This window comes from Rhineura floridana, chromosome 13 (assembly GCF_030035675.1).
Source record: "Rhineura floridana isolate rRhiFlo1 chromosome 13, rRhiFlo1.hap2, whole genome shotgun sequence".
Taxonomy (NCBI): domain Eukaryota; kingdom Metazoa; phylum Chordata; class Lepidosauria; order Squamata; family Rhineuridae; genus Rhineura; species Rhineura floridana.
In genome coordinates, this window is record NC_084492.1 from 8,532,626 (window position 1) to 8,555,858 (window position 23,233).

Consider the following 23,233-nt stretch of genomic DNA (forward strand, 5'->3'; position numbering starts at 1 on the left):
AAAAGGCATGATGTAAGGAGAAATTGCTTGCAAAAATGTATCCATTAGTCGAAACTGCAGACAAAAATATGTTTATTAGGAGAAATTTGCACTAAAATGCTGAAGAATTTTCATGAGGTTTTTTTTTTTTTTTAAAAATGAATTGTAAATTTCTGCAGAAATGTGGAGAACTGAATTTAAGGTTGCAAAAAAAGAGAAACTGAGAGGACCGAACTGATATAACTTTCCATCCCTAGTTTAGTGCAACATAGAAAAAGGAACATACACAGCATGTTTTACAATATCTGACATCTGATGTTATGCTCAGTGTAGAAATTTGGGGGTGGCAGGAAGTGCATGGATGTTTGGGGACGGGACTGGCGGGTATGGCATTACCTGTACGCATGTAGGGGTCTTTTCTGAATAGCCCATCTGTCTTCTAGGTTTACAGAGATACATACAAATTGAGAAGTTATAACAGCATAACATAAGATGAGCCCAGCTGGATCAGGCCAGTGGCCCATCTAGTTCAGCATTCTGTTCTCACAGTGGCCAACTAGATGCTCTAATGGGACGCCCCAAGCAGGATCTGAATGCAACAGCACTCTCTATACTTGTGATTCCCAGCAACTGGTACTGAGAAACATCCTGCCTCTGATAATGAAGTTAGAACATAGCCTTCCCAGCTAGTAGACATTGACAGTTTTATCATCTGTTAATTTGTCTAATCCTCTTTTAAAGCCCTCCAAGTTGGTGGCCATCACTGCCTCTTATGGGAGCAAATTCCAGAGTTCAAATATGTGCTGTGTGAACCAGTACTTTCTTTGGTTTGTCCTGAATCTTTCAACATTCAGCTCCATCAGATGTTCCTGAATTCTGGTGTGATGAACAAAAACTTTTCTCTATCCACTGTCTCCATGCCATGCATATCAACTCGGTTCACATCCAGTCCTGACCCAGAGAAGTATCAGAAATGAATCTGCTTCCCCATTCAAAAATCCCTCCTCCTGTACAAGATTTGGCATGAATATTCACCAAATATTGTCTGGATGTATAAATATACAGCATTCAGCACCTGCATTTGACAATATCTGACATCTGATTTGCACAGCATATAGTAGATTTTGTGCTACATGTTGGTCATTCAAATCAGGGAATATGTAATAGGGGGGGAAGTGATGGTGAATTTTGGTTCCAAATATTGAATTTTGATATAAAATTTCAGAACTAATGTCCAAATTGTGACATTTGAAACATTGATCAAATTTCAATTTGTGTTTCCAAAAGTTAGTCTTATCCATAGCATGAGGGAACATGAAGTTTTAACACAGAAAGTCATTGCACGTGACTCAAAAGAAAGACAATTTCTGGAACCCTTTTCAAGGCTCAAGCTGATTGGTGAAATAGCAAAACCTTATTTCTTTTGAGTTCTTCTACACATCTCTGTGGGTTCAAGGCCCATTAGGATTTGCTACAAAGTTCAAATGTTGACGTTTGGGTTTATTGAGTCCCGTCTTTTAAGCACGCCTTTTGGTGCACGACTACAAGGTCTGGCAATCAAAAGCAGGACTTCCTCAATCACATGTGGCCATCAAGAGTGCACAGTTACACTGGAACTTGAGTTTCCAGCCAATGTTATAAAAGATATGTCAAAATTTGCATCTCAAAATTTGAATTTTAGAATTCACCCATCAGAATAAAAATATTCAATATCCTGAAATGTGCATATTTCAGACATGCACATTTCAGTCCCAATTAGCTTCAGCTCAACTTCGTTACCATTTTCGCCATTACTCAACCCCCCTTGTCTTCACTCTTCTCCTTGAGCCTGAGGTCTTTTCCTGTTTCTTTTCTTATTTCTGACAGCCTCCCTCTTTATTCTCTCACTGTCACCCACGCACCCATTGTTCTAAAACTACATTTTGCTGACTGACACTACAGAGGGAACCAAAATTTAAAAGTCCACATGCCCATCTGAATAACACTGCAATAGCAATGTGTGGATGACTCATCTGTGTGTGGGTATTAAAACTTCAGATAATGAAAAACTAGTCCCAGCTCCTGCAAAAACAAAACAAAAACAGAAGAGAATTTTATTGATGTCAACAGACCAACAGTGATGCACTGTTGAAAGTGTCCTTGCTCTGTTGACATATTATTCCTCTTTCTACCATTTTAACTTTCATGGATCCCCCCCCAATGAATCCTGGGAGTTGTAGTTTGGCAAAGGCAGGCTGCTGAGAATTGTTTGTTAGAGACCATAGCTCAAAATGTTTTTGATGCTTGAAGCAAAGCGCCAAATTTCCATGCTAAGGGCAACACTTTAAAGAATCTCATGGCACCCTTCAGTCATCATCAGTGCCCGCCTTCATCTGTCTTCCTGTTTCCCTTTTGCTGCTTTACTTTGCTGGGAAGTGAGGTCAGCCTTAATCCCATTACAACTTTGCTGAACTGCAGCCTCATGATTCCCGAGGGCCACATATGGCCCTCAGACTAATTTCCAAGCCCTCTGCAAGTGATCAGTTCAGAAGTACAATCTGCCCCCTTCTCCTGGCAGCCTGCTGGGCTGGGAGAGGGGGTGTGGATGTCAGAAATAGAGAGTAAAGGTGCATTTGGCAACCTCACTGCACAGCTTTAAGCGAATGCTGAAGAAGCACATCTTTATCCTGGCCTTTTGACACCTGAGACATATACTTTTAGGACCCACCCTATATTGTGACTCTAGTTGTTTTTAATTGTTTATACCACTGTATTTTAACCTGCTGTATTTAAACCTGTTGTTGTAACCTGCCCTGGGACCTCTGAATGAAGGGCAGACAATAAATGCTAATTCTTAATAATAATAGATGGTCCAGCCCACTTTTGGCTCTGGCTGCACCCACAGCTAGTGTCATGCCAACCACTGCCAAGATGAGGCCCGTGCCTAGATTTCCTCTAAGGGAATGCATCCCTCAATAGTACAAAGGTCGCCCACCCCTGCCTGTCGTGGGAAGGTGGAACTGTTATTACAAGTACAAATAGGAATATACATAGGAAGCTGCCTTATACTGAATCAGACCAGTGCTCCATCTAGCTCAGTATTGTCTGCACTGACTGGCAGCCACCTCTCCAGGGTTTCAAACAGAGGACATTCCCAGCCCTACCTGGAGATGCCGGGGATTTGAACCCGGGACCTTCTGCATGCAAAGCAGGTGCTCTGCCACTGAGCTATAGCCCCACCCTACATGAGCATAGGAAGACGGTTTCCTCACACCGAGCGAGACCATTGGTCCACCTGGTGTCTGCAGTGACTAGAAGTGGCTCTCCGGCCTTGCAGGCAGGGATCTTTCTCAGTCCTTGAGATTCCGGGAGCTGGGAACTTCTGCGTGCAAAAACATGCTCTAACCACTGAGCTGCAGCCCTTCCCCATCTGCCCTTTTTCCCAAGCACGAAAATGCTTTGGGCCAGGCCTGCTCAGGAAGGGCAAAGACCAGTCCAGCCTGCTTCAGCATGTGGGATGGGATGGTGGTGCCATCTTGCCCAGAGCTTGGAAGTAACTAGTTACAAGTAATGAATTACTTGCAATTTATTACTTTTTTGAGTAACGAGTGGGTAACTTCATTACATTTTGCTGGTAACAGAACGAATAGTAACTTCATTACTTTTGAGGAGTAATTATAATGTTTCCAGCATTACTTTTGCACATTACTTGGGGGGGGGAGCAGGGGAAGTCTTCTGCTCCTCTGATTTGTGAATAAAAATCATGTGTTTCAAATTGGGCTTCTGTGCAGCGTTGTTCTTCCTTAATGTTCTGTTGGTGCTTAGGAGGCCACAAAGGAGGAGGTGGAGAGCGAGACGGGGTGGAGAAAACAATTGTTTAAAAATTGACAGGAGTGGAAGGAGAAAAGAGCTGGAGGCAATATATATGTACAAAAATAAGTGTGTGGGGGTATCATCATTGCAGGGGGTGGGGTGAGGGGATGTGAGATTCTGTTATGCCATTCTGTTAATCTTATGGGGGGAAATTCTACTACCATCTCTGTGTGTGTGCTCATTTTTAATGTTGTTTTAGGATACTTAGATGTGCAGCAGCCAAGGCCAGCACCTTGTAGGCAATTTTTTAAAAAAAGTAACTAAAATGTAATTGTAGCAATTACTTTTGAGTAAAAGTAAAGTAATCAGTTACTTTCAGAGCAATTGTAATTGTAACGGTAATTACTACTTTTGGGGGGCCTTGTAACTGTAACTGTAATTTATTACTTTTTAAAAGTAATCTTCCAAGCTCTGATCTTGCCGCAGGCAATAAGGTGTCTGGAGGGCCGGCCCTATCTGGGTCTGGCCACCTTCCGAGCCAAGTCTTTGTGCACCTAGCCAGTGTTACTCACCTCTACTCTGACTGTCAACAGCTCTCCAGGGTTTCAGGCAGGAGTCTCTCCCAGCCACGCCTGGAGAAGCCGGGGATTGAACCTGGGACCTTCTGCATGCAAGGCAGATGCTCTACCACTGAGCTATGGCCCTTCCCCTATGTCCAGTACAGCTACTATCCTCAAATTTCAGCACAACTGGATAAAGTTTTCTTCATCTGTGTGTGTGGGTGGTGGTGACATGACACCTCTTATTAAGTATCTGCTTTGCATGCCACAGGTCCCAGGTTCCAATTCTGGGACCTCGACATAGGGCTGGGATTCTGGACAGCCACTGCCAGTCGGTCTTGACAATACTGCACTGGACGGACCAATGGTCCCACTCGGTGTACGGCACAGTCCTAAGTGCCTACCTCGTCAACCACCCACAGAGCAGCCTCTGCAAGCCCGCCTCTCCTCAACAGGGAAGTCTGACGGCACCTCACGCTACTTCCTCCACCTTCTAAACCCACCTGCCCGTCCTTGGACCTCTGCTTCCCCTTGCCTGGCCCTCTCCAGGAGACCTTCATGGAGCTCCTGGCCCTTCCTTCTGCCTCCCAGTATGCCTTGTCTGGCTGTTCCTGGCTCAGTCTGCTCCAGCATGCCCTTGGCCTGACCTCTCTCTGCCCTGGATTAAATCCCACTCGGTGCCTTCTATCTGGACCTGATTCCACCCTTGGATCTGCTTCTTTCTTGATCTGATCAGCAGCCTTAAGCCTGCCCATGCACTGGGCTCACTGCCTCCGCTTCCTGGCAAGTAGTCAAAGAACAGTGTTGCCGGAAGATTGCGCTGCACTGCCCTCCTCCCTGTTTCATTTGCCATATCTCTAGCCCTCCTGAAGAAACATTGCAGCCGCTCTAAGCAGGGCCAGTTCCAAGTTTGAGAAGGGCCCTTGGAACGGCACCCTTTGGTGGGCTTCCCTATGCTGGCTGGAGCCCTGCATGCTGACAGGCCCCCTATTGACAGACTCCTGGGCCATCTCCACCTATTTATTTCCACTGGATGCAAGAAGAGGGGTGAGTCCAATAGTGTAGTGGCAAATTCAGAAGCACAGAGTCCTTTCATGATAGCTATGCCACGCTCCCTCACTGCTACACCCCCTCACTCACTTTGCTTGCTCTCCATTGTCATCTCCACATTCCTCAGTCCTTTCTGTGTGTGCCTTCTCCCAGAACAACAGATGTCCCTAAGAGCCTATCAGCATGAAAGGGGATTGTGTTAGCTACTGCGAAGAGTCTTCTGATTGGTTCCAATCAACAGGAAAGGGCAAGGAAGCATATTAGAAGGTTCTTCTCAGTGGCTAACATACTCCCCCTTCATGCTGATCAGCTTGTAGGACTCTGGAGACATAGAGACCCTGCTCCCCCAAAAGTAAGGGGTCTAAGACCCCCCAAGATCCTGGACGATTACACTCCTGGAGGGATGAAGGTGGCGGTAAAAGGGGTCATCCAATGATTGCTTGCAGGGGTAGTTACCTTTGCCCACAATGCACCAGAGTGATGAAGCACCTCTCTGGGGTATTCTGGGCAATTTCAATGGTGGCACTCATCAGGGCTCTGGAAAAGGGGGCTCAGATGCGGCCTAAAGACACTGGGTCTGGCCCTAAGCCCCAGGCCCAACATTCAAGTCCCTTCAAAGTGCTTACTGCCCCGTCATACAAAATCCTGTTCAAAAATTATTTTGTAAAACTCTGTTGTTGTCTCAAAAAGGCCTACAAGTCAAACGTTGGCTGGTTTGTCCCAACCTCTTGTCTCCTTGACAACCAGGAGCCCAAGGAACAAAACTACCTACAGATAACCAGTGGTACCTCTCCGGGAAAACCTCAAAGTTCAGCGCTCGCTGAGGAAAAAGTGGAAAGAGGACTATAGAAAAGTTGTCTCCTGGGAAATATTTCATCCCTGAGCCAGCTTCCTGTGGTTTCTGTTCTTGCCCCCTGCTCCCCAGGAAAGGCAGCCAATTATTCTGGCACTTTTGCAATTTCAACCAGCTTTGACTGGGCTGGCTGATATCTGTGGAAGAGGTAGACTGTAGTTGGCTTAACCTAGTAGCAGCTGATTATATGGCAACAAAGTCATAAGTGTTACAGTATACTAAATACTACACTATATTAAAACATTATATATAGTCCAGCTTTCCCCTACCTGGTGCCCTCTGGATATTTTAAACTCCATGCTGGCTGGGGCTGATGGGAGCTGTAGTCCAAAACATCTGGAGGACACCAGGATGGTGAAGACTAGTACAGGCAAATATACTCATGAGCACACAGTCTCATCACCCTGCCGTCAGGGCGAGCTATATTTTGGGAGCCTGCCCTCAAGAAATGCGGCCTCGTAGCTGATAGAACAGACAGAAAAATGAATGCCAACAGAAATTTGACACTCTCTCCCTGCCTAACTGCAGTGATTGTGAGAGTCACCATTTGACGCTTGATCAGTCATTATGCTGCACACTGTATGTTGACGTTTCCAGTTACATGCGGTTTTCTCTGATGATGGGGCCACCCTTCAGCCCAGTTTACATTATCATATCTTAGTTTAATAAAGTAAGATATGAATGATCATGCTTGTTCCAGTGGACATAGCCTCTTTCCTTCTTCCTTCTTGGCATGTGATTTAAACCAGAAGCTTCCAATGAACCAGAGTTTGCTGTTATGTCTGAACCATGAAACTATGGTTAGCAGGCCCTGAACATGCCAGGATTTTCAACCATGGGATGACGTTTGTTTAAAACCCTCTCGTGTTTGAAACCTGCTAACCATAGTTTCTCGGTTTGGACAAAATGGGGACTATAGCTAATTGAATAATTAAATTCTTAGGGAAAATGGAAAAGGGCTGCTTCAATGGGCACAAGGCTTATTCCTGTGATCATCTTGAGAAATAAGGTCTAGGTGTGGGACCAAAGCTCTACGAAATGTTCCCCATTTTGCAGGTTGTAACCGTTACAATTTGCCACCCTCTGCCTATTTCAGCATTACTATAACCCATTTCCATTATTCATCTGTTGTGCTGAAAAAGTGTCTCTATCCCCAAACCATGAAGACAATGAGCTTCAGGGTTAGAAACCTCTTGCGAATATATTCCATGGAGAAAGTAACAATGAGCCTGTTATAGGTAACGGGTCGCGAGATGGGAATACATGGGCCCACCATTACAGAGCATGTAGCAACCAAGATAATATTGTGCATTATGGCTTCTAAAACACAATACCAGAAGGGCCCAATTCTAGGGTGGCCTGTTACACTTCACCAAAGAGCCCCCCCCCAAAGAAAAGAAAAGTGATTAATATTTGTATAAATGTTGTATTCTAAATAGAAATGCAATCAACTGTCATGAACCCTGCAGAGTGTTCCTGAAGTGATGAGGAGGAGGAGGAAGAGGAAGAGGAAGAAGAAGATACAGGATGGGACCCAGGAGAGGTCTTAGCAACTTGCAACCAGGAATTGCTGAGACAGGCGGCTTCAGCACTTTTGACAGTGACAGCTCCTCCCCCTTAGCTCCAGTTAACAACTGTTGTAATGCTGGCTGATCAGGATCCAGCCCCTTCTCCTCCCCTCCAGCCCCCTCTTCGCCCAAGCCACAGCTGCCGCACACACTTCCTCTAGAGGAGGAGGAACTTGATGAAGTGTCACTGCTGCCGTCGCCCCAGATACGCAGACAACTGTGCTGGCAGGCTCAATTGGCCCTCACTTTTTCAACTAGAAGGAAGGAATGCTTGCTTGTGCAGGCACCCCCGTTCTGTGACACCTTCCTCATGCAAGTAGAAAGAGTCCACCCGAACCTATTTAAGGGTTATAGGCTGTGTGTGTGTCTAACTGCAGTGACAATGTCTTAGCTTTGAGTAGTCATGCCTAGTTAGGCTGGGTAGAGGTGTAGAATCTTGGGTGGCCTGCAAGCTGATCCACGCAGCGCTCTAAAGTGACGTTTCTCATTAAGAAAAATGCACCAGTGAGTCTGATTCCAACGGGCTTGGCCAGGACATACACTGTGGCCAGGTGACCTGCTCTCCAGGGGCTGACTGTTGATGGGCAATGTCAAGCCCCCCCTCCACACCCCCATTCTCCCTTCTTAGAGTTTGTTATCTTTAAATCGGCTCAGGCAGCCTTTCAAATAGAGGAGGTCTTCAAACAGAGGACGACCTCTGACACGCAGGTATGCTGAAGAAATTTGGGTCAGTTTGCATTGTCATATAATCCTACATAATTTGCGCTTCTGGAATGTTCACTTCTCCAAATTTTGCAATGCAGCTCTCCCAGTGGAAAAATGTGCATAGCAATGCAGGGAAAGTGTGCATGAAAATGCATCCATTTGCGAAGATAACATATAAAATGCATTATATCAGGGGGAACTGCTTGGGGAGAAATGTGTATATTACAGGAGAAATGCACAGTAAAATGCTGATGAATTTTTGGGAGGACGTCAACGTTAATTAATTAATTAATTACAGATATATATTGCCTTCCTTCTCGCATGGATGCAGAAATATGGTGAACTGAACTTAAGATTGGGGGGGGGGAACACGAGGTCCTAAAAGAAACCAAAATGAACAAATTTCATCCATCTGTACTTCAAGAGGGATGGGATGACCTGCCAGTTTTGGTTCTCTCCATTTCTAAATTTTCTAATCTTAAATTGATTCTCCACATTTCTGCAGTCATTTGTATTTTAAAAAAAATCCTCATGTAATGTATTCAGCATTTTAGTTTGAATCTTTCCCAATAAATACATTGTTGTATGCAGTTCTGAATAATGCACACATTTTTGCAAGCAGGTTATCCTAATATAATGCACTTTTGTCTTATTTTTACCGACAAAATATACTTATTTTGTGAGCACTTTCCCCTAATCTATGCATTTTTGTGAACATTGCTTGGTTGGAGAGCTGCATTGCAACATTTTGGATAAGTGCAGATTTCAAAGGATGGCTCTGTTTCGGTTCTCATATTGTTTCGGAAAGTGCGAATATGACAAATTCGGCTTTAAATGCAAATTGAATTGAAGTTCTCCCCCATCTCTCACTGACAACACTTCAAAAAGACTGTAAAGTAGATCCCATGTCTATGCTACCTTGTTAAAAATGTACCCAGTTCCTGATCCATCTGCATGGTGGAATGGGCACATGCCTCTCTCCTCCAACATGCACCTATAGGAACACAGGAAGGGGGCAATGGAGGCTCTTCCACTGGGGCAAATGGGGAACTGCCCCACCAATGTCAGTCTGCCCCTAGTCAGCCCCCGCTTGCCTGTCTTCTTACTTACAACCAACAGTCTATTGGAGGACGGGGACAAAGCTAGAATTGGTTGGCTTTGCCTTTCATTGCCTCTGCCTCCGCCGACTGTTGGGCTCCCTGTCTTCCGCCCCACCAGTCCCAAATGTGCACCAGCTACCACTGGAAGGGGGTGCCCCATGGGCAGTGGCCCAAGTGGAACATTTCTTCCACTCAAAAATAGTGGTTGTGGTGGGGAAGACTTCATACAAACTAGATAATCATTATGTAGAGGCCACCAAATAGAGGCATGGCTGGCTAGAAGTTGGAGGAGATCCTTGGCAAAGTCCCTGTGGTGGGCTTCCTTCCTCTGTGGACAGCAATGGGGCTTACCTCCTGGGAGGTCCTCTGCTGATGCCTGCATGAACCCCCTTTTACTCCTGCACCCTTCCAGCTTTTCTCAGTGAAGAGCTGACAGGACCCTCCCTAGACCATGCCCCCTCCTGAGCCACAACCCTCACCAACCCTGCTTTGTGGCCTCCTTGAGTGTTTTTGCTTGGCCAGAATATACCCTGGAACTCTGATCATATTTCTTGCTTGCCTGGATGGAGGCTAGAGAGGGGTGGATGACTGAGTTTGTGGAAACTTGCCTACTTTAGGAGGGTAAACGTCACACAAGTTGCTCCTCCCACTTTTGACTCTGGCCCCACCCATCAGTGGCAGGTCTCCCAGGAGGTCATGTGACAAAGGTTCCCCGCTGCTGGACTCTGCCCTAGAACACAGAACACCCCGGGTGTTCTTTCCAAACAGGTTGTTGAGATATTGCAAATGGGTCATTTGCAACAGTTTCTTTTTTTTAATTTATTGGATTTTGCACAGACAGGACAGATCCAGATTAAATGGTGGGAAAATATGGGCTGGCATTTTGATGCAAACTTGCATGCACGAGGGGCAGCGATCCTACAATACACAACTGCCCTTTGCCAATTTCTTCTGAAGCTGTACATGGGCCCAAGAAGAATGGAGCGGGCAATTGCTCTCCCAGAGACACCTGTCCACTATTACTGTCTTTTATCATTGAAGGACCCTGGCAAACCACTTTCTTAGGTTATTCCAAATTACTATGTACATTCTTCTACTCATCTATATCCAGACCTCTCCTATTAAAAGACACTTCAGTAAGACTTTTGCAGGCACCCCATTAGTTGCCTCTAAAGCAAACACAAACACCCTCAGCCTCAGTCCAAGCCATCCTATTCTGTCCATGTAACTTTGGAATAGAAGCTGGAGTCCAAATGGGTCTCCAGAGGATGTGCTCTTCTTATGGAACTGGGGAAAAAGTGAGGAAACTAGGCAGACCTCCTACCGATTGGCTTTGGAGATTCAAACATTCATGTTTCAACAGTCATTTTGGGCCAAACCAGAGGTGATGCTGGCAGATCTGTGAATAGGGTGTGTTTGCATGTGCACACATGAATGCCTGTGCTATTTGGATCAGGGACGGTTGCTGCACTGAAGGACGGTTGATCTGTCCAGGGCCCCCCCAGATATCCTTTCGTATCGAACATTAGTCATGATTTGTACTCATGTTGTTACTGGGGCTGCCATAGGTGATCCCACTTTCAATACTTTGTGCTTGCAAAAATGTCAGGGTGGATGTACTGCTTCATTTGCTGTTGTTCCGCTTTTGTCGCAACAATGCAGTAACATTGGAGAGGCACTGCAGAACAACTAATAAAGTGGAATGGTGTGTGGATGGTCCAATATGAACTCATCACTAATGCACTATTACTGCGACAGTGACATGTTGCAGGATATACCAGAGAAAACCCACCAGTCTGAAGAGGCCCTAAGTCTGAGCCATTTTCTAAGAAAAGCAGTCCCTTCTGAAGTTGCTGTTTGCTCTGTGGAGCTCCCACATTTCAAACAGCAGCTTTTTTGGGTGGGTGGGTGGGGGCATTAACTGGAAAAGCGGTGCAGTGAAAATGGCTAACCCTCAGTCCTCTGGGTCCCACTCCAAATCAACTCCCCCCCTTCCTGGGTTGCCATTAACATTTTTTAAAATCATGGGCGATCTTATTCAGACCTCCCACATTACATCTAAAGTTTGGCCTTCTAATGTCAAATACTGAAGGTTTTGGATTGCCTGATTTTTTAAAAAAACTAGCAACCTGGCTCATGAAATATATGTAGTGAGAGGCTTTGTTAACCGCCATTGTGTTAGTTTCAGTAACTGCAGAAAGAGAAAGGTTTTTAAAAGCAGAGGGAAGAGAAGGGGGAGAGGAAGTTGGATTTTCTGGCAAGATTTTGGAGAGTCAGGAAAGGGGATTATTTTGCTATGTCTTCATTTCAGGAGGGGCAAGAGGCTACCTCCCCCCGCCCCGCCCCTGCTGGCAACATGTACATGATAAAACAATCCTTTGAATGCAAATGCTTATAGTGGGATATGGGATCATCCTTCCCAAACACAGCGGTAGGAATGGGCTTAAACGTTGAGGGGGGCAGCAAAGAAACAAACCTGTCAGCCTAACCAGCAAATTGCTTCCCAGAAGGGCGAAGGGATGAGGAAAGAAAGAAAGAAAGAAAGAAAGAAAGAAAGAAAGAAAGAAAGAAAGAAAGAAAGAAAGAAAGAAAGAAAGAAAGAAGCTTTAATACAATCCACATCCACGCAAATTGTTGGCAATTATGACATCAGTTACGGCATCAAAGACAAACTGGATATTGTTGGTATCAGTGGCACAGGTGACATGCGTATAGATCTCCTTGTTGGACGACTTATTCTTGCTCTCGTATTGGGACTGGATGTAACTCACGGCTTCGGTGAAAGAGTTGGGCCCTGCAACAAAGAGACATGAAAGCCAGCAGCAAGCCTGTTGGGAAGCACAGCTCTAAGCCCACCCACCCACACTGACTCCACATGGGGATGGGCCCATCTAATATCGGGATGGGATTAGACGCTGCACATAGCCACAGTTGGGATCTCTCTCAAAACTTACGCAACCCGTGGGCCCACAGGAAGTGCAATGCCAACACTCTCAGCAACACTTCTTGAACACCCCTCCCCTGCAATTGTGCTTTATAGTCCTTAGTTCGGTTGGGAATACGGATGTGTTCTGGATGATGCAATTCATGGTGATGCTTAGCATTTGTACAGTGCTCAAAACACTTCACATATGTGACCTAGGGTCCAAACAACACGTTATGTTAATTGTGTGAATGCAATCATCTTTGAAGTTTAAATTGCAGCTACAGAAATGCCTGGTTAGGATTGGGACTGTAGTTTGGTGAGGAAGGATGGCTTAACCTGAAGAAAATACCCCTCTCCCCATTATTGTGAAGGTCGCAGTAGTGCCAATGGAAGTTTCCATCTCAGGGATAACAGCACCTTGGTGAATGGAGAGGGATTTTCATTGGAACCACTGCATGGGTAGGAAAGTACCTCCACATCCTATGCTCCTGCTCCTGATTGGCCATCCCTCACCTCCTGGATGCAATTTAAACTTTAAAAACCCAAAGCATCTTAACTGCATGCACACAATTAATGTACCGTGAAGTTTGGCTCCCAGAAGTCCCTACAAAAAGGCTGAAAGGGAGGGCCATGATTCTTATCCCTATGTTGCAGAAAGCCAGAGGGAAAGTGGCTGCCGAGTGAATTAATGGAAGAGGTGAGATTTGAACATGGGGCCTGCTGGCTCATAGCAGAGTCTCCCTACACTCTCTCTCAGCATTTGCAACAATTTATTGAGAAGCAGCATGTTACATTGTTGAAGGTCCTGCATTAATCATCTTCTCATTGATGAACCCTTAAGAGTCTTCCTGGTGGGCCAGACTTTCCTGGAACACCATCTGAAAAGCACCGTAAAGTCATTGAGGGCAGGGATTTGTCTATGTTTGCCATATAAGCAGTCATGCAAACTGATGACATATTGTTGTTGTTGTTGTTGATGATGATGATGATGATGATAATAATAATGTAGGTTAATGTTGGTGGGCTCTTGTTGGGTTCATATCAGTGGTTTAGGAGCAGTCTTAGGAAGGAGGGACATGGGTGATGCCACCTCAGTTCCAGTGATCACAGATAGAGGGAGGTATAGCCATGGGGAGGTGGTGAACTACCACAGAAGACGAGGGCAACGCTATCTACGCCTTGTTCCTCGCTCCCACTCCACTCATGGATGGGTTTCTCATTGCTCATATGCTGTGCCACTGGCCTGTGTGTGCTGTTGTTTAATGCCAGATCGGTACACAATAAGACTACACTCATCCATGATTTGATTGTGGATGAAGGTGCCGATCTGGTGTGCATTACCGAGACTTGGGTGGGTGAGCTGAGAGGAGTTGATCTGATCCAGCTTTGCCCACCTGGATACTCGGTGCAACACCAACATAGGCTGCAGGGATGGGAAAGGAGGAGTTGCTGTGGTCTACAGAGCTTCCATCCCTGTCACCAGGAAACCACTCTGTCTTGGAGCTGGCTTTGAGGGCCTGCACCTGGTGTTGGGCCAAGGAGACAATACACTAGGGTTGCTGCTGGTGTGCCATCCACCCTGCTGCCCAGCAGCTTCTTTGATCGAGCTGGTGAAGGCTGTCTTGGCTGTGGTATTGGAGGAACCCGGAACGATAGTCCTGGGTGATTTCAATGTCCATGCTGAGGCTGCCTCTAGTGTTCCAGCTTGTGACTTCATGGCCTCCATGACACTGGACTGACACACAGGGTAGGGCATACCCTAGGAAGTGGTGGTCTGCAGATGGGTGGGTGGATGTCACCCCATTGTCATGGTCAGATCACTTCCTGGTAACATTTAGACTTATGGCTCTGATCCTCCCCTGCAGGGGTGGTGGACAGATTAAGATGGTCGGCCCCCCAGAGACTAATGGAATCCACAGGATTCCTGAATGCCCTGGGGGAGTTCCCAGTAGATAGAGCAGGTGACCCTGTTGAAGGCCTTGTCATGCTGTGGAACAGTGAGGCACATTGGGCTGTTGACAGGGTTGCCCCCGAGTGCCCTCTCCAGTATTGTGGAGCCCGGTTTGCACCTTGGTACACCAGTGAGCTAAGGGCAATGAAACAGGCTGGATGATGGCTAGAGTGCAAGTGGTGAAAGACATGCTGTGAGGCTGATTGGGCACGAGTAAAACATCATCACTGTGCCTACTGTGTGGTGGTGAGGGTGGTGAAGAAGGCCCACTTCTCTGCCACCATTGCATCCTCAAGTAGCCATCCAGTGGAGCTTTTTTGTATTGTCAGGGGTCTGTTGACATCAACCCCAGGAAATGGAGATTTAGACCCTTCGAAGGCCCACTGTGAATGTTTGTAAGGCACTTTGAGGGTAAAGTTGCTCGCCTCCATAGCAGTCTTGATGCCTCATCCGCATCTACTGTAATCCTCAGTGGGGTGTCCAGTGCAACGTCTGCTGCAACTTCTTGGGAATGGTTTGTTGATGTGGCCTGATGATGTGGACAAGGTGCTTTCGATGATGTGGCCAGCAACATGTCCTCTCGACCCTTGTCCTTCTTGGCTTATTAAAGCTTGCCGAGGGGGGTTGACCGAGTGGATCCAGGGTGTGGTCAACGCATCATTGCGGGAGGGTGTGGTTCCAGCTGCCCTGAAAGAGGCAGTGATCCAACCCCTCCTGAAAAACCCCACCCTGGACCCACTGGTTTGTGACAACTACCGACTGGTTGCAAATACCCCCTTCTTAGGGAAGGTGATTGAGAGGGTTGTGGCGCAGCAATTGCAACTACTCTTGGATGAAACAGATTATCTTGATCCATCCCAGTCTGGGTTCAGGCCTGGTTATGGGGCTGCATTGGCCTTGATCGCCCTGATGGATGACCTTTTTTGGGAAAACGACAGGGGGAGTGCGACCCTGTAATTCTTACTTGATCTCTCAGCAGATTTTCATACCATTGACCATGGTATCCTTCTGGGCCAACTTGGGGAGATGGGTATTGGAGGCACTGTTTTAGTGCTTCTGATCTGATCTCCACGGTCATTTTCAGAAAATGGCATTGGGTGATTGTCTTTTGGCCCTCTGGCAATTGTGATGTGGGGTGCTGCAGGGTACTATCTTGTCCCCCATGCTGTTCAACATCTATATGAAGCCCTTGGGAGTGGTCATCAGGAGATCTGGGCCGAGGTCTCAGCAGTACACTGACGATACCCAGCTCTGTTTCTCTGTAACATCTGAATTAGGAGAGGCCGTGCAAGCCCTGGACCGCTGCCTGGACTCGGTGGTGGGCTGGATGAAGGCCAATAAACTGAGTTGGAATCCTAGCAAGAAGGAGATGCTGTGGGATGGTAGTTCCTGAGTTCAGATTACTGGTCAGTTGCCTGTTTTGGATGGGGTCGTACTCCCTCTGAAAGAGCATGTCCATAGTCTGGGGGTGCTTCTGGATCCATCTTTGTCGCTAGATGCTCAGGTGACCTCAGTGGGTAGGAGTGCCTTTTACCAGCTTTGGCTGGTAAGACAGTTGCTGACATTTCTGGACCGGGATAGCCTGACCACTGTTGTCCATGCACTGATAATCTCCAGGCTGGATTACTGTAATGCACTCTATGTGGGGCTGCCCTTGAGGTTAGTCCGGAAGCAGCAGTTGGTGCAAAATGTGGTGGTGAGACTGCTCAGTGGGACAGGGTATTGCCAACATGTCACCCCACTGCTGAAAGAATTGCACTAGCTGCCCATTTGCTACTGGGCTAAGTTCAAGGTTCTAGTTTTGGTGTACAAAGCCCTATACAGCTTGGGACCAGGATACCTGAAAGACCATCTTACCCCTTATATACCCAGTTGATCACTGTGCTCTGCAGGTGAGGGCCTCCTGCAGATACCATCTTATCATGAGGTCCGCTCTGCACAACATAGGAAGTGGACCTTTAGTGCATTATGGCACCTACCCTTTGGAATTCCCTCCCTTTAAATATTAGACAGGCTGTTATCTTTTCGATGCCTACTGAAGTCCTTCCTCTTTCAACGAGCCTTTTAAGTCCAGAGGGTCACATCACTCGAAAATGCTTGGAAGTTGTTTAAAAACACTATATTAGAAGCTCAACTGGAGTGCATACCGCAGATCAGAAAAGGTACCGCCAGGGCTAAGAAGATGCCAGCATGGTTAACGAGCAAAGTCAAGGAAGCTCTTAGAGGCAAAAAGTCTTCCTTCAGAAAATGGAAGTCTTGTCCAAATGAAGAAAATAAAAAAGAACACAAACTCTGGCAAAAGAAATGCAAGAAGACAATAAGGGATGCTAAAAAAGAATTTGAGGAGCACATTGCTAAGAACATAAAAACCAACAACAAAAAATTCTATAAATACATTCAAAGCAGGAGACCATCTAGGGAGACAATTGGACCCTTGGATGATAAGGGAGTCAAAGGTGTACTAAAGAACGATAAGGAGATTGCAGAGAAGCTAAATGAATTCTTTGCATCTGTCTTCACAGTGGAAGATATAGGGCAGATCCCTGAACCTGAACTAACATTTGCAGGAAGGGATTCTGAGGAACTGAGACAAATAGTGGTAACGAGAGAGGAAGTTCTAAGCTTAATGGACAATATAAAAACTGACAAGTCACCGGGCCCGGATGGCATCCACCCGAGTGTTCTCAAAGAACTCAAATGTGAAATTGCTGATCTGCTAACTAAAATATGTAACTTGTCCCTTGGGTCCTCCTCCGTGCCTGAGGACTGGAAAGTGGCAAATGTAACGCCAATCTTCAAAAAGGGATCCAGAGGGGATCCCGGAAATTACAGGCCAGTTAGCTTAACTTCTGTCCCTGGAAAACTGGTAGAAAGTATTATTAAAGCTAGATTAACTAAGCACATAGAAGAACAAGCCTTGCTGAAGCAGAGCCAGCATGGCTTCTGCAAGGGGAAGTCCTGTCTCAGTAACCTATTAGAATTCTTTGAGAGTGTCAACAAGCATATAGATAGAGGTGATCCAGTGGACATAGTGTACTTAGACTTTCAAAAAGCATTTGACAAGGTACCTCACCAAAGGCTTCTGAGGAAGCTTAGCAGTCATGGAATAAGAGGAGAGGTCCTCTTGTGGATAAGGACTTGGTTAAGAAGCAGAAAGCAGAGAGTAGGAATAAACGGACAGTTCTCCCAATGGAGGGCTGTAGAAAGTGGAGTCCCTCAAGGATCGGTATTGGGACCTGTACTTTTCAACTTGTTCATTAATGACCTAGAATTAGGAGTGAGCAGTGAAGTGGCCAAGTTTGCTGATGACACTAAATTGTTCAGGGTTGTTAAAACAAAAAGGGATTGCGAAGAGCTCCAAAAAGACCTCTCCAAACTGAGTGAATGGGCAGAAAAATGGCAAATGCAATTCAATATAAACAAGTGTAAAATTATGCATATTGGAGCAAAAAATCTTAATTTCACATATACACTCATGGGGTCTGAACTGGGAGTGACCGACCAGGAGAGAGACCTCCGGGTTGTAGTGGACAGCACGATGAAAATGTCGACCCAGTGTGCGGCAGCTGTGAAAAAGGCAAATTCCATGCTAGCGATCATTAGGAAAGGTATTGAAAATAAAACAGCCGATATCATAATGCCGTTGTATAAATCTATGGTGCGGCCGCATTTGGAATACTGTGTACAGTTCTGGTCGCCTCATCTCAAAAAGGATATTATAGAGTTGGAAAAGGTTCAGAAGAGGGCAACCAGAATGATCAAGGGGATGGAGCGACTCCCTTACGAGGAAAGGTTGCAGCATTTGGGGCTTTTTAGTTTAGAGAAAAGGCGGGTCAGAGGAGACATGATAGAAGTGTATAAAATTATGCATGGCATTGAGAAAGTGGATAGAGAAAAGTTCTTCTCCCTCTCTCATAATACTAGAACTCGTGGACATTCAAAGAAGCTGAATGTTGGAAGATTCAGGACAGACAAAAGGAAGTACTTCTTTACTCAGTGCATAGTTAAACTATGGAATTTGCTCCCACAAGATGCAGTAATGGCCACCAGCTTGGACGGCTTTAAAAGAAGATTAGACAAATTCATGAAGGACAGGGCTATCAATGGCTACTAGCCATGATGGCTGTGCTCTGCCACCCTAGTCAGAGGCAGCATGCTTCTGAAAACCAGTTGCCGGAAGCCTCAGGAGGGGAGAGTGTTCTTGCACTCAGGTCCTGCTTGCAGGCTTCCCCCAGGCACCTGGTTGGCCACTGTGAGAACAGGATGCTGGACTAGATGGGCCACTGGCCTGATCCAGCAGGCTCTTCTTATGTTCTTATGTTCTTAAGCTGAGACCTTATCCCACTCTGCGCCTGTGTTGGAATTGCTTTTTAACATGTCTTTAAATCTTCTTTTTTTTTAAAAAAAATGTGTTTTTAAACTTTTTTTAAAAAAATATGTTTTTTAAAGCTTTTGTTAAAAATGGTTTTTGAAAGTTGTTTTGTTTTAATATATTTTAAAGTCTGTTTTTATGATATTTTAAAGTGTTTTTAGTGCTGTTGTTTGCCACCCTGGGCTCCTACTGGGAGGAAGGGTGGGATATAAACAAACAAACAAACAAACAAACAAATAAATAAATTTTTATTGCCATCAAGAAGAGTTATGTAGCTGACACTGCAAATTCTAGTCCAACAACCTGTTCTCACAGTGGAAAGTCCATAAGCAGGACCTGAGTGCCAGAGCATTCTCCCCTTCTGCAGTTTCCGGCCACTGGTATTTAGAAGCATACCAGCTCTGATTATGGAGGCAGAGCATAGCAATCACGGCTATCACCTCTACTTCTCCAGTGAGTTAATGATGCTTAAAGAACATAGGTAGCTGCCTTGATTCGAGTCAGACCAATGGTCCATCTAGTTCACTATTGTCTACACTGACTGGCAATGGTTCTCCAAGGTTTCAGAAAGGGGCTATCTCCAGCCCCACCTGGAGATGCCAGGGATTGAACCTGGGACCTTCTGCATGCAAAGCAGGTGCTCTACCATTGAGCTATGGTCCTTCTGCTGCGCAACCGCTCATCAGGGATGCTTATTCCTGGGTCAATAGGTATTGGATTGCAACTGGATACTTGGGTGACCATTTTCTTCTTGGCAGACCTCCCATGCCCATTAACAGCTCCGTGGCTAGCAGAAATCCAGGAGACAATGCTATCCCCATCACTGCCTCTTTAGGTTGGGAGGGGCAGAACCTGTTGCATTTTAATGTATTGATTACATTGGTGTCCTGCTTCTCCTTCTAGGGATTTGAGCCTGGCTTTCCTACAACCAAATATGCTACTGTGGTTGCTTCATTGCACTAGCTCTGTTGAATTTCAGCCCATCGTGTAAAGACACAGCAGCCCTGCCAGGCAAAAAGGTGGCAGCTCTACCGGATAGGGCAGCAGTTCAGTACAGAGAGTTGTTAGTTATAATTCCTTCCAGAGTTGAGAAACAGGAAAATGCTTCTCTACTTACAGCAACTGTAAGTCAAGAACTTTGGCTTAATGAACCTCACTGTGCTCATTCATGCAGTCTGGTTGCTTCTACTTTGCTCCTCCCCTGGTGCAAGTGGGTTAGAAACCGAGAAGGGAACAGTTCTTAGAACTGCGTCCAAACCTGGGATCATTTCCCCTTAAGACACCAGGATTGCCAGCTGGCTGTAAACCATCAGTTGCTTACAAATCCTGGCTTAGGGTGGAACAAACCACAAGCTTGGCTTCAAATGTAATGCTATACTATTCCCTCCCTGGTTTGTTTATGCCAGAGGTGGGAAGCCTAGGCCCAGAGCCAGCAGACACTCAGGCTGGCCCCTGCGACTTGCTGCAGGCCCCTGCAGCTGGAAGGGTGGACGGGGAGCTCTACTCTCCAGGGCAGCAACACCCCCACACAGCCGATACACGCTTAAACATGCCCACTTGCACCACCGCTTGCATCACTGTATCGGTGCACTGCATGGGCATGCCTAGTACCATCACCCAAGATGGCAGGCATGCATGTGCAGCACTCTGACATGATGACACAAGAGGTGGTGCGACCAGGTGTATTTAAGTGTGCATGCTCGGGAGAGGCGGGGCCCCACAGTGATCTGGTGCTGGCCCTGGGGGAGCCTCAGGCCTTGGGGCCAAATGCAGCCCTCCAGGCCTCTCCATCTGCACCTCAGAACCTTCCCCAGACCACACCCCTCTCCCCAGGCCACACCCCTCTCCCCAGGCCACACCCCCTATCTCCAGGCCACACCCCTCACTGGCCTTGCTTTGCACCCCAAGTGTTTTTGCCTGGCTGGAATGTGCCCTTGAAGTCAGATAATGCCTCTCACTTGTCTAGATGGAGGTCAGAGAGGGATGTGTGTGTGTGGGCAGAAACGAGCCTACTGCACAAGCATAAAACTTACTTTTGCCTCTGGCATGTGGCCCTTGGAAGGTTGTTTAGAAGGGAATGTCTTCCTCAGGCTGAAAAACGTTCTCCCTGCCTGCTTTACTCACTGATGCTAGGGAGGTGCAAAAGGGGAGTGCTCGGGCTATGTGCACCAACCTGCAGTTCATGCACAGCATGGCCTGCTTCTTGGCTTACCATTATGCGCAAAAGCAGCCTGTATCTTCATTTTCAATCCCTCCTCAAATCTGGAGTTAACTCAGTTCATGCTGGTGACAGATTTTGCAATAGCAAAGCAACCTTGACATGAAAGCGTCCCTGGTTAATTACTAGGGATGGGTGAATATGTCCACTTCTGTTTCTCATCTTTGCCAATCTTACTTTTCTCCACTTTTCCACATCAGTTTGTGATTTTTTTTTGATTTTTTTAAAAAAGCTCTCATTAACATTTATAGTGCAGATTACTCCTAGTATGCACATTTTGGCAAAGCAATTTTGCCTAATAGATACAGTTTTGCAAAGCAATTTCCCCTAACGTAAGACATTATTGTGTTATTTTCAGTAATGTTTACATTTCTATGCACAGTGTACCCTGCTATATGCATTTATGCACACATTAATTGGTTGGAGAACGGTATTGCAAATTTGGAGAAGTGCGCATTTTGAAAGATGTTTGTGGTTTGGTTCTCATACTGCTGTGGAAAGTGCACATTTAGTAAGTTTGCCTTTAAATACGAACTAAATCAAAGTCCTCCCCGTTCCCTACTCATTAGCATGGGCCAACCCCTCTTCAGTCTTATGTGCACATAGCACATAAGAGAACTGCCCTGCCTCATTTGTGCAAGAACTCCATTATCCTCTTGCCAGAAACAACCAGCCAGGTACCTCTGGAGATATATACACAATGGCCTTTCCCTGGCGCTTGTCACCAGCATCTAGAATCCAGAGGCATACTTCCTGTGAACGTGGAGATTCCATGGAGTCATCATGAGTATTAGCCATTGCTGAACCTATCCTCCACAAATCGATAAAATCTTTTTAATTCTATTTTTTTTATTTATTAAATCAGTTGCTTTTTTACACAAATATGTGCACTCAAAGCAACTTACAGTTAATAAAAATTAGAAGTAAAAGGTAATGCGGTGGAGCAACCTTTCTTAGGAAGGCTGCACAACAGAAGCCCTCCAAAGCCTTCCAAAGTTAAGAAGCAAATGCCTGGGAGAAGAGAAATGTTTTTGCTGGGCGCCTAAAGATGGATAATGGTAGTGCCGGGCGTACCTCCCTGGGGAGAGCGTTCCACAGATGGGGGGCTACCACTGAGAAGGCCCATTATTGTGTTGCCACTCTCCGCACCTCCTTCAATGGGGCATATGAAGAAGGACCTCTGATGTCGAGTGCAGGGTCTGGGCTGGTACTAAGGAGTGGTGGTCCTTCAGATACTTTGGTGGTCCTTGAGGCTTTATAGGTCAAAACCAGCACTTTGACTTGAGCCCAGAAACGAATTGTTATTCTGTGCAGTTGCGCCAGATTTGGTGTTATGTGCTCAAATTGTCTTGTCCCGGTGAGCAGTCTGGCTGCTGAACCAGCTGCAATTTCTGAACTATCTTCAAAGGCAGCCTCAAGTATAATGCATTGCAGTAATCTAACTTAGAGGTTACCAGAGCATAGACAACAGAAGTCAGGCTATCCATGTCCAGACAGGGTTGTAGCTGGGCCACCAGCTGCAGCTGATAGAAGGTACTCTTCGCCACCAAGGCCAGTTGTGCCTCAGGCGATAGTAGTGGATTCAGAAATGCTCCCAAGCTGTGTACCTGAACTATCTAAACTACTGCCCATCGTCACATTTTGTATAAGAACGTATCTTCTGTTTGGAGCACAGAGCTAAGGCCAGCAGGGAGAGGGAGGGAGGGAGGGGATCTGTGTGTCCTTCTAGATGTTGTTGGATTCAGCTGTTTGAATTGAAATGCATTTATTTATTTATTTATTTATTTATTTAAAGCTTTTTTGAAGGAAACCTATGTTTCCCTTACCTATGTAATCTGGAAAGCAGATAGTTAATGCAGACTTCTTAATCTTCTCTTCGAAGATGTCCTTTTTGTTGAGGAAAAGGATGATGGATGTATCCGTGAACCACTTGTTGTTACAGATACTATCAAAGAGCTTCAGTGACTCATGCATGCGGTTCTGCAACACAAAGGAGATGCCCAGTCAGGCCAGAGATAGTTTGAGTGCCATCTTCAACATGTAGGGAAGCATCTAAAACTAATAAAGGGAGAAAAAATAACGCAAAAGGAAGCAGACAACAGTGGATGTAATAAATCAATACTAGGATATGTGTATACATACATAAAGAGATGCAGTCC

The 23,233-nt window shown here is 45.9% G+C and overlaps 1 protein-coding gene across 2 annotated transcripts in view; it reads right to left on the minus strand.

Moving 5' to 3' along the window:
• GNAO1 (G protein subunit alpha o1) overlaps window positions 1-23,233 on the minus strand; it is a 302,091-nt gene that overhangs the window by 19,763 nt on the left and 259,095 nt on the right. The window contains exons 7-8 of one of the 2 annotated variants that reach the window (XM_061594078.1): window positions 22,901-23,054; window positions 12,214-12,401 (exon numbers count right to left, since the gene is read on the minus strand). The exons of the other annotated variant lie outside the window; for it this stretch is intronic. Coding sequence (XP_061450062.1) covers window positions 12,214-12,401; window positions 22,901-23,054 — 342 coding nt within the window. Of the gene's footprint in view, window positions 1-12,213; window positions 12,402-22,900; window positions 23,055-23,233 lie in introns of those variants that run through there. 2 annotated transcript variants of the gene reach the window in all.